Genomic DNA, 16749 nt, shown 5'->3' on the forward strand with positions numbered 1-16749 from the left:
GTAGGTAGGTAAGTAGATAAAGGGATAGAGAAAGAGACAGAAATTGAGAGAGAGAAATACAGTAGGTAGGTAGGGAGAGAGAAAGAGAGTAGGTAGGTAGGTAAATGTTTCCAGGTGTATTTATCCATGTGCTGGAGAAGGAAATCGCTGACAACCTGCAGCACCTAAAACTTGTTTCTGTGGGCACAGCACTTGATCAATGTAATTCTCATCAACCATTCTAATTAAAGAGCTTTCTGAAAGGGGGGGGGGAGTTTTTGCACTCTGCGAACCTCCCCAAAACAGCCCGTTGTTTTTTGTTTCAAATAAAAGGCATGAATAGCCTTGGGAGGGCTTGCAGAGTGCTCCTGAGGGGATGGGGGGGGTGGGGCAAAAATGAGCACAAAATGGCCCATTTTTTTGTGAAAACTGGCCCGTTTTTTGTCAAAAAAATTGCATGGTAGCCTTATGGAGGCTTATAGAGTGCTGCTGGGGGCTGGGAGGGCAAAACGGCTTATTGTTTGCTTATTTCTGCCCTCTCCAGCCCCCAGGAACTCTCTGAAAGCCTCTATAAGAGTATGCACAGCCATTTTGGTGAAGGGAGTGGGGTTTCGGGAGGCAAAAAAAATATGCTGTATTCGATGTATAAGACGCACCCAGATTTTCAGCCTCATTTTTGGGGGGGAAAGCGTCTTATACTCTGAAAAATACGGCACTTTTCTTCTGAATCTGTGTAATGAAGCTTATACAGTATATGCAAACTGATGCTTTGACAGTTTGAACGAGATTATGGGGATGGGAGTCGGAGGCACCGTTTTACGGTGGTTCGGCTCCTACCTCTCCGACCGGTCGCAATGTGTGTTGACAGGGGGGCAGAGGTCGACCCTGAGGTCACTCACTTGGGTGCCACAGGGGTCGGTCCTCTTGCCCCTCCTGTTCAACACATATGTGAAGCCGCTGGAAGAGATCATCCATGGTTTTGGGGTTGAATACCATCTGTACGCTGATGATACTCAGCTGTACGTTTCAACCCCAAATCACCCCAGTGAGGCTGTCGAAGTGATGTCCCGGTGTTTGGAAGCCGTCGGGGTCTGGATGGGGGACAACAGACTCAAACTCAACCCCTCCAAGACTGAGTGGCTGTGGCTACCGGCACCTCGGTTCAGTCAGCTGACTCCAACGCTCGCCATAGGGGGCGAACAACTGCCCCCTGTGGAACGGGCGCGCAATTTGGGCGTCCTCCTTGATGCCCGGCTGTCAATGGACGACCATGTGGCAGCCGTGGCTAGGGGGGCGTTCCACCAGGTTCGCCTGGTGCGCCAATTGCGCCCCCTTCTGGACCGGGATGCCCTACGCACGGTCACTCATGCACTGGTGACGTCTCGCCTGGACTACTGTAATGCTCTCTACATGGGGCTTCCCTTGGGACGCGCACGAAGACTGCAGCTAGTCCAGAACGCAGCCGCACGGGCAGTCATGGGGAGTACTAGGTACTCCCACGTAACACCGCTCCTGCGCGAGCTGCACTGGCTACCTGTGGTCTTTCGGGTGCGTTTCAAGGTTTTGACCACCATCTTTAAAGCGCTCCATGGCATAGGGCCTAGTTACCTGCGGGATCGCATCCTCCCACATACATCCCTGCGGCCAATTCGCTCTCACAGGGAGGGGCTTCTCCTGGTGCCGTCCACTAGGCAATGCCAACGGGCGACACCAAGGAGTAGGGCCTTCTCTGTGATGGGCCCAACCCTCTGGAATGACCTCCCCCCCGACATTAGAACCACCACTGACTTCCGCTCCTTCCGGCAGAAACTGAAGACACACCTGTTCCGACTGGCTGGTCTGGCATAATTCTTAACGTCTACCTCCTGGCATATATATTTCCTACTGGTTTTTTAGGGGACTTAATTTTATAGGACACTGGGGTTTTAAATTTTGTATATTTTAAATTATTTATTTAGCAATTACAGTTCTGTCTATTTTATCCTCCTCTTATTTATGTATTTATCCATTTAATAATTTTTAATTGTTATTATGTATGATGTTTTTGATATGGACTGTACACCGCCCCGAGTCCCTTTTGGGAGAGGGGGCGGTCTAGAAGTGCTAATTAAATTAAATTAAATTAAATTAAATTATGTAGTCATAACTGAATTTAGACATCCATTTGGAAAGACTGTTATTTTTTCTCTTACACCAGTGCATATTTTCAGCCATCTAATATATAATACAGCTGTTCATCTGTGCTAAACAATATTTGTATCTACTAACTGTGTTTTATTTTAAATTATTATTCCCAAATATTTAAAAGGATCCAGAATAAATCCCTTTTACATATTTCTATTTTCAAAAGCCACAGAAATCTAATCAATAGGACATTATTAGATCTACTCAAATTACTTTGTATCCAGTAAAGCTGCTATATTGTTGCAAAGATTATGAACTTAGGTAAATAGCTTTTATAATTCCTAAAGTAGCATCTGAATAAAATGACAACTTGTGTTGAATTCCAGATACTTTTATACTTTGAATGTCTCTCTTTTATCTTATAAAACAAGCCAGAAGTTTGTAGTCTAATTAATTGTAAAAGGTTATATTTCACAAGTTCCCTGTTGCATCATCAGTGAGGAATGAATTGTCAAAATCAATATTTTTCATGATTATTATATACTTTGCGAGAGATGCCTATGTTAACTCCACTTAGATGCTTTAGGCAAATGGGGATAATAACAATTATCTTATTGTTAAATGTATCTTCAAGACATTTTATAAGCTCCAAAAGGAATATAGCTTACCAAGAAAGATAAATGACGATATATATTTAATTAAAACATTTATTATGTTCTAAATTTGGATCAGAGATACTGATAGCCTCAATAATTAAATTAAAATTAAATTAATTTTAAGTATATGAAACAAAATTACTTTAAAAATTAAGCCACTAATTCAATTTCATTTATGCTTGAAATTTGAAATTTATGTTATTTATGAACAGCTTTTGATCTGTTAAGCCTGGGTTGTGACAAAAACAGTTTAGGTTATTTATTTGCTTTGCCTTTTTGTATTTTATAAATCTTGTATCTTTTTTATCTGTCAAAGCATTAAACCTATTTTTTAAAAGGAAGATCTCATTAATTTCTTTTATATTTTTCCATGCTGCTGGACAGATATCATTTTTTCTGGTTGATCTAATTCAATTTGTCTCTTTAGTTGAGGATTAATTTGGTTTCTTGATATCTTTCAGGTTTGTTTAGATAACACCATAACCACTGAAAAAGAACTTGACACTGTTGAAGTGCTGAAGGCTATACAAAAAGCAAAAGATGTAAAATACAAAATGAGTAATTCTGATAAGAAGGTAAGACATATGATTAGATGTACGACCACTTTAACTGTCATCTCTAAAATGTAGTACTAAAAATGTTTCTAATTTTTGAGATTAGTATCTTTACCCCAAACTGAGATTTTATCAGTTTACTGCACTCACAAGGAAGAAATTAATAATACTTTAATATGTCATTTGAATAAACCTTAAACTGTAATTAAGATTAATAACAGTTTGTCCATGCCAGATTAGGTCACTAAACTATAATAGAGAAATGAAATAAAAACTTCTCAGTTCCTCCCAGGTACAGTAGAAAAGACAGCTGAGATATGAGGCAACCAAGTTTTATTCTCATTATATCAAACAGTAATTTAACTTTATGTAATACAGTATTAATAATGTTTTGTTTATTAAATTTAGGTGCCATTAATCTCATCAGTTTAAAAAAAATTACAATGTAATGGAAGTAGTCCTTGCTTAATGGCCACAGTTGGGATCAGCAAGTCCATTGTTGGGTGATCAAAAAAGACTGTGACTGCAACAGATTTACAATATTCTTTCCTATTATGTTGCTAAATAATTCATTGTAGCCTTAAATAAGGAATCCCATGACTGTGACTTGCAATTTCACTGCCAGCTTTTCTAATGACTGTTGGAAGCTGGCTGTGAAATATGCAAACGACGATTAGGTGACCGGGATGCTGCAAAAATTATAAACGCTCACTTACCCAAATCTTGATCATAAGACTGCGGGGATGCTGTCATGCTTCTAAGTGTGAGGACCAGTCATAAAATTAGCATCATGGTGACTTTGAATAGTTGCTAAACAGAACAGTCATTAAATGAAAACTGCCTGTATTAAATCACTCCAAAATACTCTATCCATGGCAATAGCAATAGCCCTTAGACGTATATTGCCCCATTGTGCTTTACAGCATTATCTGGTTGGATTCCAATGTCATGATATTGCCCCCCCAAATATTGTTTCCTTGTTTTTACTTGGTAGGGCAGCTTTGTAACCTTTGTTCCTAGCCCTTCCAGTTTGTTTTTTTCTTTCTTTCTCAGATCCCTGAAGATTCCAAGCTTTCTGCCACCAGCTCAAAATCAAACTGCTCTTCTCTTTCTGTTCATCCTTCCTCTCCTTCTCTGCCACGTCCTGTCAGCTCCAGTCAAGGTAATCATGTATGTATCATGTTGCTAGGCTGGGCCTCTTGGTTCTGCCTTTGTAGGCTGCATTGATATACATGAATTTATATTTCTGTATAGAAATGGGATTTGGCAGCCACAGTAGAAAAACCATTTCTATGCCAATTTTGTAGCTTCCATTGCTACTAATATTAAAAGATATATATAAACATGAAGAGTTATTTTACTGTGGAAGTTTTAATTTGTTAAAATAAACTGCTGTTGCTACCTGCTTGGAATCTGATCAGATTATAGTGATATAGAAGTCAAATAAGTATGCTGCTGTGTTCATTTTTATACATTTTTATCTGCATAAAATCAGGAAGAAGCAGAGCAGAGAGATGATTTTTTTTTGCTTCCTTTATTTTAGTGTTTAGCTATATAGCTACATTACAATTCTGCACTATATTTGCCAAAGTTATAAATTTGTAAGTAGTAACTTTAAGGCAGTAATATAGCTTGAAACAGTAGCTACACAAAAGAAATTAAATTGTAATGTATCTATATAGCTAAACACTAAAATAAAGGAAGCAAAAAAAATCATCTCTCTGCTCTGCTTCTTCCTGATTTTATGCATGTTAGTTCAGTAGTTGACACTGGGCCTCTTTGCCACTTCCTCCATTATTTCTTTTCTGTAGCTACTGTTTCAAGCTATATTACTGCCTTAAAGTTACTGCTGATGTTTGCATAGCTGTTATACCACCCCTTTGCCAAACATTTAAGATAGAGTTACTGCATATGTGAAATCCACAAATTAAATGTGGATTTGTGGATCAGTGGTGCCACTAAGGCTGGAACTCAGGATCAAAGCTGAGAGTCTGAGCGTGATAATCTTCAATGATTAATCAGTAAGTAGAAATAATGGAGGAAGTGGCAAAGAGGCCCAGTGTCAACTACTGAACTAACATGGAACCAATCAAGACCCAGTTGGATTAATTTTGCTTGCTGAAGCATTCTTTAGTCATCTTCTTATTTGAAAAATTGTTTTTTAATTAGGGAACATCTCTAGGGCATGTACTTCTGAGTAACATATGTCACCATCACTAAAACATTCTCTGCTTTCCCACCCCACAGAATACTTTTAAGTCTAGCTAACTGCAACATTATTATGTATTACTCTATTTGTACAATGGGTACTACTAGCAGATAAAATATTTGCAAATTGGAAATATCCAGAATCTATATTGGGAAAATACATAAGATTGCATTTCATTTGCCAAATCACAAGTTTTATTCAATAATAACTTGTTTCAGTAGGCTAGTATTGTTGTGATAGTACTCCATTGGTCCCAGAATATAAAGCTGACCTGACTACTGCTCTTTGCCATTTCATAGTTTCAGCCTTTGTAAACTACCCTATCCCAATCTCTGAGCTGGCATAATGAATTCTTTCTCATTAAAGGCAATAAGCATGTTTTTAAAAGGTGAGATACTGCCCTGCCATCTTGGTCAATTGTTATGGTTTAAAAAGTTATTTCTCTAGCACAGTCTTCACTCCTTTCTCATCGCTTATGTAAGCTGTAGGAATATTTTGACAGACTTTTTTATGCATGCCCCAAAGTGCACACACTTCTGCCATGAACAGTTTCCACAATGTTTCTCCCGTCAACTCAGTGATCAGAATGGGAGGTCATCAGCAGAAAATTAGATGCCTCCCTCATTTGATAATTCATTACAGGACATACTCCAAATGAGTATGGAATAACATATGCTTCCACACTTCCACATAGTCCAAGTTATATGAAAGACTTTCAAATATAAGTTGCTTAAATTGTTTCTGAAGAAGGTATACATTTATAGACACCAATTGATCATATTTATTGTTGCACAAACAAATAAAAGCAGTTTGGGTGGAGAAAATATGCCCAAAATTTCATGCGTTTAAATAGATTGGTTACAGTGTAAATTCAGTTGGAATGTTAACTCTGCCACGAAGTGCATATTGTCTGTTAGACAGAATTTTCTGTAGTCTTTACCATTGGAGCAACTTAAAATATAGGATGAATCAAAAATTACATTTAGAAATAAAATATTTATTGTTAATAAGAATATAGTTTGGTATATTTTCTGTGTATGAATGTTTGTGTATTTATTTAACATTAACTGTTTCTGTTTTGTAGAAATAACACACAAGAAAACAGCCCTAGCCCATAGTTTCTCATCAAGTAGTTTGACTCCTAAAAGCCATACAGTTACCCAAAGATGCCCTGAAACACCAGACTCATGCAGTGCAAGTCAGGTAATGGCATGTTCAGTTGAAAAAGTATTTTATATCTTTTAAGATGGGTTTAAGTTTCTTGAACTGGTTTTCCTTGGTCTCGTCAAACAAAAAAAATCAAGGAAAGGATTCTGTAAAGTAACTTCTTGGTAGAGGAGATAATTTTCTTTACATAGCATAGGCTTTCTATATACTGAAATTGTGACCATTTTGTATCTTGGTTAAAAATACAGATAGTTTTCACTGAGACCACAATTGGGATGGCGACTCAGTTGTGAAGGAACTGTGCTCATAATAATTATTCATAAAATTTATGGGCTGCCTGACTGCCAACAATTCTGGATGGCTTGTAAATCATTAAAGCATTTAAAGCAAAGAACAGTAAGAAAATATATACATACAGCACAAGACAGAAGAATAACGATGCCTAAGAAAATAAACCCAAAAGGGAACAGAAATATCAGTTATCTTCTCTTTTTTTCCCCCTTTTCTTTGAAGGTATCTGCTCCAGATTTGGACTTTTCTGATAAAAGCACACATCGCATGTGGTGAGAGTGCAGTTTCAGTTTGATATTCTCTTCTATCTGATGAACTCTGACATAATATAAAATGCCTTTTGCTGCCTGATTCTTTGAAGAATAAAAAAACAATAGCAAAACTTTATGAAATAGCTGACTGAGGCATAGCTGTCCTCCTTGCTTTCCCCTTTTTTTGCATTACTATAGAAGCGTGGGCAAATCCATAAGGCTTCTGGGTGAATGAGCTTTATGCTTGCAATTACTTTAGATCTGTGCCATATTATTCAGTTGTTGAGAAAGAAAAGTAGATTTTGAAACTTTTTAAAGTCAATATTTTAAATTAGGTTACTATAGTTTCCTCCTTTCTTTCTGTCTTTCTTTCTTTTTAAAGCTCGGGATATCCAGAAGAAGGACCCGATTCCTTGCCTGACTCCCTTAATACTGTTACTCTGCCTTTCACTTGTATGTCATACGCTACCACAAATCAGGACTTTGTGCAACATCTCTCTACCTTGATTGCAGAGGCCGTGGGAAATGTGCCCCTCTTTTCAGTGGAAACTGAGAACATGGGAGGTCTTTTGAGTGATCCTGGAGTTGCAGAAACTGAAGACGGCTACTTTGAAATGGGACTTCATGAAAGATATCAGATCTCTAAAGTGACTCCCACCTCAAGTGGTGTGCAGATGACCCAAGCAAAACAGGATAATGTAATCAAAATCCTTTGGAGTTTTTGCATTCAGGTTCATAAAGGACTCAGGCAGTTTGCTTCCTGTTTTGTTTTGGCCAGTAATGTGATAGCTGTATTTGAAATTGTTCAAGATTCCAAAGGAAATTGCCAGCATATACTTTCTGCCTTGAAAGTTGTACTTTGCTTTCCATACTCTGACCTCAGTGAATTTGGTTTTTTAATACCAGAAATATGTTTGATGCTCAACATAAACAATGGAGAAACTTGCTTGTGTGTTGTGTCAGACACTCAGAATCTGCAAGATTTCTATTCCTGTTTACACCAGTTTCGCTCTCAGCACTATAAGCCTGCTTTAACAGGTTCTGTACTGTATTGTGGCAAAGCTAGTTTGCAAGAGTTTGTCTACCAGCTGATGGGGTTTTATCATATTTCATCTGAAAACACAGAGATAAAAGGTTGTTTCCTGGTTTATCTCTTCTGTCATCATAAAGCTGATGGTCAAAAGGAACGATGCCTGCCAGAACTGGACAATGATGGTAAAACCTGTTGTAAGCATTGTGGTTGCTCTGGATTTTACTCAGCAATTCATAAATCAGCTGGAGAGAGCCATTGTATGCTGCATCCTTGTTGGATATTTCTTACACCTCACCATCTATACATAGTTAAAGTTGATTTTAATATACTGCCAGGTGAATTCATGGACTCAGAGAATGCCAGGAACATTTTCAAACTCAACAGAATTCCACTGGCTTCTGTTCTTTTGCATCCCACGTGTTACTCAGTTCAGCAAGAAGGTTCGTTTTCAGACGGATACGTCCTGGAATTGATAATTGGCTTCAGATTTGTCACAGCAATATTTGTCCTACCTCATGAGAAATTCCATTTTTTGAGAATCTATAGTTTTCTGAGGACCCTTTTGCAAGACATCAAGACCATAATTATTTTCAAAGACGCCAATCATGTAGAATCAGTCAGAAAGTCTTTGACGGACTGTTTAAGGCATGGTCCAACTACAAGGTAAGTATATGCATTTTTAAGTTAACTATTCAAAACCTGAGAGTGAGTCAGAGGTGTTTTTTTTTTTTCAACATAGACCATCCTGCCTTGAATGACTGGGTGGACTGGACATTAACATTTGATCCACTATAAAGTCCATGTATTTGCCTTACGCTAAATAAATAAAATAGTGGTTAAAAGTACTGGATTGGAAACCACAAAACTCTGAATTTTAGTCCTGCCTTATGTTCAAAGCCAATTCAGTGGCTTTGGGCCATTCATTTTCTGTCAGCCCTAGGAATAGGGCAATGGCAAAATACTTGCAAAAATGTCAAGAAAACTGCAGGAACGTCTCCAGGCTTTTGCCAGGAGTCACTTGAAGGTATAAGTATTCAAAACATAGAGGAATAATGAGAGTTTTCAGTTATTTGAATCAAAACCGTAGGTAGGTTATATATCTTGAACTTGATTCTTGTTATTTATATTAAGTTGCCAGATATTTTAAAAATAGCTTTGGTAAAGAGTTCTAATATCTATAAAGTTTATGAAAACGGCTCTATGCAAAATAAACTGATATTTTGAAAGTCATACTATTCTATGAAAGAGTAATAGGATGGAATGCTTATAACGCACCTTGTGTTCTATTTGTATCTCTCTCTGATAGTGTGCACTAATCTGTTTTCCAGCTTTTGCAAGCCTCGTTTGCCATTCTCATCTTTGTACCCATCTGAATTTCTGATGCAAAGAATTACTGATGAGAATCAGATTCCTATGCACCTTTCAGTCTCTCCATCTCTTCAATATGTAGCTGGACTAAAAGAAAAATACATTATGGAATTTTTCCATAACAGCATTGCTGAGGTATTACTACAAAAAAAATAAGAGGTTCCAGGAGAGAAGCAGTGGTAATCTGCTTTAATGGCTTTTGAAGATCAGCAAATTGGACATCCTGGAGAATCACTCATTTACTGAGGTGTTAATGTTTATAGGGGAATGGGTTCAAGATATATACCGTATTTCTTGCTCCATAAGGCGCACCTAGCTTTAGAGGAGGAAAACAAGACAAAACAATTTCAGGCGAAGCCTGAGAGGACATAGGTGTCCTCTCATGTGCCATCTCTGCCTATTAACTCCTGCACTGCAGAAAAGAGACAGAAGAGGCAGGGTTCAGCACTGTAAAAGGAGCCCACTGCCACGGCCCAGCTGCTATTCAGCAAAGACGCACAGACATTTCCACCCACTTTTCGGGGGGAGGGGGGGAAGGGTGAGTGTTATGGAACAAAAAATACGGTATATATTTTTCTTTTCATCCAGTCATAGCGTTTGTTGGGATAGTACAGATGGGAATATAATGTTCATATTGCTAATATTGGCACTTTATAACTGCAGTAAAGTAGATTTCTTTAATTGACCTATAATAAAAATGGCAGGCTAAGCTGCAATCCCTAAAAGTCGGTGTTCAATAAGTATATATTAACAATCTGCATTTTTTAAAAGGATAAAGAACTTTGTACTTAAATGCGTAAAATAACGGGGATGTAATTTGATCACTGATGAGATACCAGAAATATCAAGGTGCATCCCTGAATTGAAAGAGTTGATACACAAATGATGACGATGTTGAAGAATCACTACAAACATTTAACAAAACTCAGACATTATATAGATAACTTTAAGTGAGATAAAGAGGAAGGAAGATGAGATATCTATTTTGATAGTGGAATTTACACTTGCAAACGCCCTGATATGCAAAGTAATAATAAAATGTGAGTCTTCCTTAGTCAAGTCAAAGAAAATACATCCCAAATTATACTTAACTAAAATATTAACTGTCTTGTCAATATTATAGGTCGAAAATGAAGAACTAAGACATCTCATGTGGTCATCTGTCCTGCTTTATAAAGCTTTGGATATGGAAGTGACAGCTTGTGTACTACTTTCAACTAAAGCTATTTACTTCTTGTTGGATGATTCTGTGACACATTCTAATGATCGTGATATAGGTATGGCAGAACAGGTTGGTTCCTGGCTTTCAAAATGTTTGAGGATTTTTAGTCACACTAAGGCCTATACAAAGGTGCCATAATTTTAAGCTCTTGTTTTGTACCTATGGTATTCCATTATTTCTAAGCAAAAGTTTGAGGAAGCCTCATAGTTGGTGGCCTGTTTGGGAGTGACAGCCTTCCCTTATATAGCTTTAACAGAATTATGAGGAGGTGTTTTCAAAACTTCTCAGACAGGAACAGGGTTTTTAATTCTGATTAAATTTTCTTTTAAAACTTCTTACAATATTTTTACTTGGTAACTCAGAAAGTAGCGGGTGGTACAAGTATTGTTACACAACAGAATTATATGGGTAAGGAGCAGATTATTATATTATTGGTGTCAGTGCACCCATCTGGTAACTGGTTCATGTTATCTACATGATTCAGATTTCAAAACCTACAGTATTTTTCGCACTATAAGAAAAATTCCTCCCCCCCAAAAAGTGAGTGGAAATGTCTGCGTGTCTTATGGGGGCTTGGTGCAGCAGCAGCCACCTGACACTGCTGCCGCCGCTCGCCTCCACCAGGGAACATTGTTGCATTCACTGCTGAGCAGCTGATGGGGGTTGGATCGGCCTTCTGAAATACCGCTGATGAGCTGTTCTAGGCAGTGGGTGACAGCAGCGATTGGCGGCAGCGATCCCCACTGCCTAGAACAGCTGATTGGCGGTATTCCAGGAGGCCGATCCAACCCCCAATCAGCTTCTCTGTGGCGAAGGGTCCAGCATTTCCCAGTGGTGGCGGCAGCTCAGCTCAATTGACCAGTGGTGGTTGCAATGGAGCAGAGCCCAGCAAAGCCACGTGCTGGGTCTGCGATAACATGCTGAAGTTTACCAGGCTGTTTGTTGTTTGCTGCAAGGACTCTAGCCAGATGAATACTGGATGGATGCTGGGAGGCTGAGGCAGATTTTTGTTTTCTTGTTTTCCTCCTCTAAAGCTAATGTGTGTCTTATGGGCCGGTGCATCTTATATTGCGAAAAATATGGTATTTGCAAGAGTAATACATAGCTACACCTTCAGTAATGGCTTATTTCAGATAAAGATGCCATATACAATTATGAACATTAATTCTCCTGATACCTGAAACTACAGTAATTATTTTTAAGGCAATTAGGTATTGACTACTGTACATTTATTATCCACTAGGTTTTGGGGGCACCGATGTCTTGGGCTATGAATTCAGCTCTTTCCATCTCACTCCTTGCTTAGTTCTAAAATTAAATGATCTGCATTCAGTGAACATTGGACTTTTTGATCAGTATTTTCGACTTACTGGTAAGTTGCATTGAGATTTCTTTCCTTCTTCATTCCTGCATTTTGTTATCAGCGTATTGTTGATAAAAGGTGAATCCATTCATTATTCCTAGTACAAGGCACAATTTATAGTGGTTCTTTGTGAGCATTTGAAATAATATGTCATTAGCAAAATTCCTTTCTATGGGTTATATAAGGAATGCTTTACCTGTAGTTCTTTTCCTTAGCACTAGTGTGTAGGAGAGATGGGATTCTCACAATACATGTTACTTTCTGGAAGACTAAAAGGAATAAATGTTGGGTGAAAATGAAATGAACTCTATAGCATCACTTCCTGACTGTATAACATTGAAATTGAAATATGTGACAGCAGAATCAGTTCTTCCTCTAGAAATAAACCAATCTCAAGAGAGACGTAAATCCAGTCTTGGTTATGATTGTGGTTATGGCTGTGGCTATGGCACTTATTCATTAAATAGTAAATTTTTAAATAGTAATAAGCAAATATTCACTGGAAAAAGAGTTTAAAAATAGAATTATTAAAGGAATAATGATTTAAAGGGACTTTCAATAGACAGACAAAGTTCAATCAGACTATAAAATTATGCTATTTAGAGACAGTTCTATTACGAAGAATTTGCAGGTTGCAAAAAGAAATAATCACTGGTCCTGTATGGAGACAATAATATCAGTCCAAAATTATTAATTTAATATGAATTAAATTATTAAACATAGACAATCTTATTTCTGAGGCTGGAGTGCCTGGCTTTTTCAGCTTCTTCTAGATTGCAGTCTTTTATCAGAGGCTCAGGAATAGTTTCTTCTTCTACCCAATTCCTTACTTCTCTCCTTCCTCCTAAGAAACTCGCTGCAGTTTCCAAAAGCCCTCCCTATTCAATTTGGTGAATTGAATTTGGTGAAATGTTCATTTTGCTGCATATTAATCACCTCGTTGGCATAAGGTTATAGATTTGATGATCTTGAGATGATGCACATTGAGAGTAACTGAATTCTTGTCAAGGGAACCCCATTCACAATAGTGTATACTTGTAACAAGTGCACAAGCTGAGACAAACTAGGCCAAGATCAGACTAAATTCAAAAATGCTAGAGAATTCCTGGAAGCTTGGCACTTGGACATATCAGCCATCAACATTGCAAGTCGATAAACAACTTTTATACACTTTTCAAAAGAAATGTAAAAGAAAAAGACCAGAATTCCCCATTGGTAGCAGTCAACACTCAGATAAATAGGGATTGACACCAGGATCAATACCAGACAAACAATCAAGCAGTAAAGAACAATCCACAGTAAACAACAGCCTCATCAAGAAATTACCAAGGAGACAATAACACCCCATCAACATTGACAGGTCAACTTGCACTGCCACTCCTTTCTAGTACAAAGTTGTTACCTATTCTGGTAATGAAACTCAAGCCCAGAGCGCACCAATCCTGAACTACTATTTTCTCTTGTATTGATAAAGTATACAAACTGGACATTCCCAAAGCAGTGTTTAATAGAACAGCATGTGCTAAATTGAATGAAGAAATGATAATATTTGGAAATTGTTATAATTGTTTCACTATATATTTTTGATTAAGTAGTATGTGAAAATTATATAAAAGTTCTACAATATGCATGTGTTTAAAAGCTACCCTAATTTTGTATTAGTATTAGAAAGAATCTTAGTTTTGCCTCCTTTTCAGGGCATTTGGCAGAACATATATTAACCTGCCTAACCAGAGACAGTTACAGTACTCATGCTTTTATCCAGCACCTCATGGCAGTGCTCTCACTCCTTGCAAGGACACCATCACCAGAACCAGTGGATAAGGACTTCTACTCTGAATTTGGGAAGAAAAATACAGGTAAAGTGATTCAGAATTTTTTTAAATATTTTTTTTATATTTTTTTTAAACAAACAAAAAACAAACAAAACATAAAAACATACAACCTTCAACTGTTTCATATAGCGTGTCGTTTGGTTACAAATTTTTGTGCATCCTTTCCATTATCACCACTTACAATTATATATCAAATCACAAATTGTCCATTAGGTAAACATAAATACATTATTATTGTTATATATCAATTCCATTGTAATTGTTCTTCCTTCATTTTAAACAAAATATTCTAGGTATTGGATTCATGCATATAGCATCATTATACATCTATTGTTCAGCTCCAATTGTTATTCCATCATTTTAAATAAAATATTCTAGATATTAAAATCATACATACAACATCACTCCATTGTCTCATGTTAGTCTATTTAACAATACTAAACCTTTGTGATATCACATATATCACTCTACTGTTCTTAAATATATAAGAAGTTCTCCAACATTTTTCATTACCATAATTTTTTATCTAACCATTGATAAAACAAATCCCATACCTTGTTAAATTGTTCATCTTCTTGTTCTCTAATTTCAAATGTCAATTTACCCATTTCAGCACATTCCATTATTTTTCGAATAACTACCTCCTGCATTGGTATTTTCTCATTCTTCTAATCTTTTGCAAATACAATTCTAGCTGCTGTTAAAGCATTTACAATCAGATATTTCAAATCTCTGTTATATATTTCTGGTATAATTCCCAATTAAAAAATATCTGGTTTAAGGTTATGTGTTTTTGTGTCATTTTCTCCAGCCACGTATGGATTTTAGTCCAATATCTTTTAGCTTCTATGCAAGTCCACCACATATGGTAATATGAGCCCAGTGTCTGATGACATTTCCAACACTTCGGATTTGTTCTTGAACATTCTTGCTATTCTCGTCGGGGGTAGATGCCACCTGTAAAACATCTTATACAAATTTTCCTTATATGCTGTTGACATTGTCATTTTATAATTTTGAGACCACAATTTCTGCCACTTTTCTAATTCAATCCCATGACCAATTTTTTCCCCAAGCTATCATAGGTTTTTTGACTTGTTCTAGCTTAACCTCTACTAAGTGTCCAGATAGTTTTTTGATTACTTTTTCATCAGTACCTGTCAAAATTTTGTCTAACAGTCATTTTATCATAAAAACCTTCCTCTTTACGATCGTTGTCATATCTAGATTGTATTTGCACATATGAGAACCAATTCATCCTTATTCCTTCCTGTTCCAACTCTTGCATAGATTTGAGTTCACCTTCTGCATTCAATATTTCACTATCTATAACCGTTTGCTTCTTTTTGTATATTATTGAATATGAAAAAGCTTCAATAGTTGATAGCCAGACTGGAATTTTTAAGTAATATTGCCTTTTGATCTTTTCCCAGTTTAATAGCAATCCCTCCCTTAAATAATGTCTTCTAAAATACCCCTGCGTTTTAGTTCCCTATGCCATAAAAAAGCATGCCATCCCTCATGGCCTTCTACAGTTAGTAATCTGGAGTTCCTTAGTGTTATCCATTTTTTAAGCCACATCAAACTTGCTACCTGATAATATAATTCCCAGTTGGGCAGACCCATTCCTCCTCTTATTCTTGCATTTTGTAACAGTTTTAGTTTTATTCTTGTTTTTTTTCCCTGCCAGATGTACTTCAGCACTGTTTTATTTAAGTTGTCAAAGTATTCTTTCCTAATCTGATTGAAATTGTCTGGAACAAATATAAGATTCTGGGTAAAATGTTCATTTTAATTGTAGATATTCTCCCTATCATTGATAGATGTAAATTTTCCCATTTCTTCAGATCTATCGCAATCTATTGCTTAAGTTTATAGTAATTATTCTCTTTAAGTGCACTGCATCTTGCTGTTAAATATATCCCCAAATATTTAACCTTATTTGTGACTTGCGTCTCCAAGGTCTCCACGAATTCTTCCTTTTGTCTTGCAGATATAGTCTTTGTCAAAATCTTTGTTTTATCTTTATTTTCAATCCTGCTACTTTTCCATATTCCTCTATTTTTTCTATCAGTTTAGGAGCTGTTTCAAATGGATCCTCTTGAATGAAACCAAATCATCTGCAAATGCTTATAATTTGTATTCTTCCTTTTTAATTTTCATTCCTTTTATTTCCTTTTCTTCTCTAATATTTCTATTTGTAACTTCTAATGTTAAGACAAAAAGTAGAAGTGATAATGGGCAACCTTATCTCGTCCCTTTCTTTATTTAAATAGAATCTGTCACCTCTCCATTTATCATTATCTTTGCAGTTTGCTTGTGGTATATAGTTTGTATAGTTTGAGTAAATTTCTTACCAAAATCCATTTGTTCCAGTTGTAACAACATAAAACGCCAGTTCACATTGTCAAATGCTTTCTGTGCGTCTAAGAACATCAAAGCCATTTGTTTTTCGGGGTGTGCCTCATAATATTCCAAGGTATCTAGAATTATTCTCATATTGTCTTTAATTTGTCTCTTTGGTAGAAGCTATTTTGATCAGACTGAATAAAACTATTTAAGTATTTTTTAGTCGTTCTGCCAGTATTGAAGCAAACAACTTGTAATCTGAGTTTAACAGGGAAATAGGTCTATAGTTCTTGATTTGTAGTAAATCTGCCTCCTCTTTTGGTAAAAGTATAATATATGCTTCTGACT

General features: G+C 36.7%; 1 protein-coding gene across 3 annotated transcripts in view; it reads left to right on the forward strand.

Annotated features, from left to right (window-relative positions):
- The window catches only part of NISCH (nischarin), a 64271-nt gene that overhangs the window by 31963 nt on the left and 15559 nt on the right, over positions 1-16749 (forward strand). Inside the window, exons 12-20 of one of the 3 annotated variants that reach the window (XM_081950406.1) lie at positions 3221-3334; positions 4367-4475; positions 6607-6725; positions 7203-7252; positions 7614-8927; positions 9593-9767; positions 10756-10909; positions 12098-12226; positions 13915-14076. In XM_081950406.1, the coding sequence (XP_081806532.1) occupies positions 3221-3334; positions 4367-4475; positions 6607-6725; positions 7203-7252; positions 7614-8927; positions 9593-9767; positions 10756-10909; positions 12098-12226; positions 13915-14076 (2326 nt within the window). Of the gene's footprint in view, positions 1-3220; positions 3335-4366; positions 4484-6606; positions 6726-7202; positions 7253-7613; positions 8928-9592; positions 9768-10755; positions 10910-12097; positions 12227-13914; positions 14077-16749 lie in introns of those variants that run through there. The other 2 variants (XM_081950407.1, XR_014175175.1) reach the window with 2 other exon arrangements.

Source organism: Natrix helvetica (genome assembly GCF_964273705.1).
Source record: "Natrix helvetica genome assembly, chromosome: 1".
Classification (NCBI taxonomy): Eukaryota; Metazoa; Chordata; class Lepidosauria; order Squamata; family Natricidae; genus Natrix; species Natrix helvetica.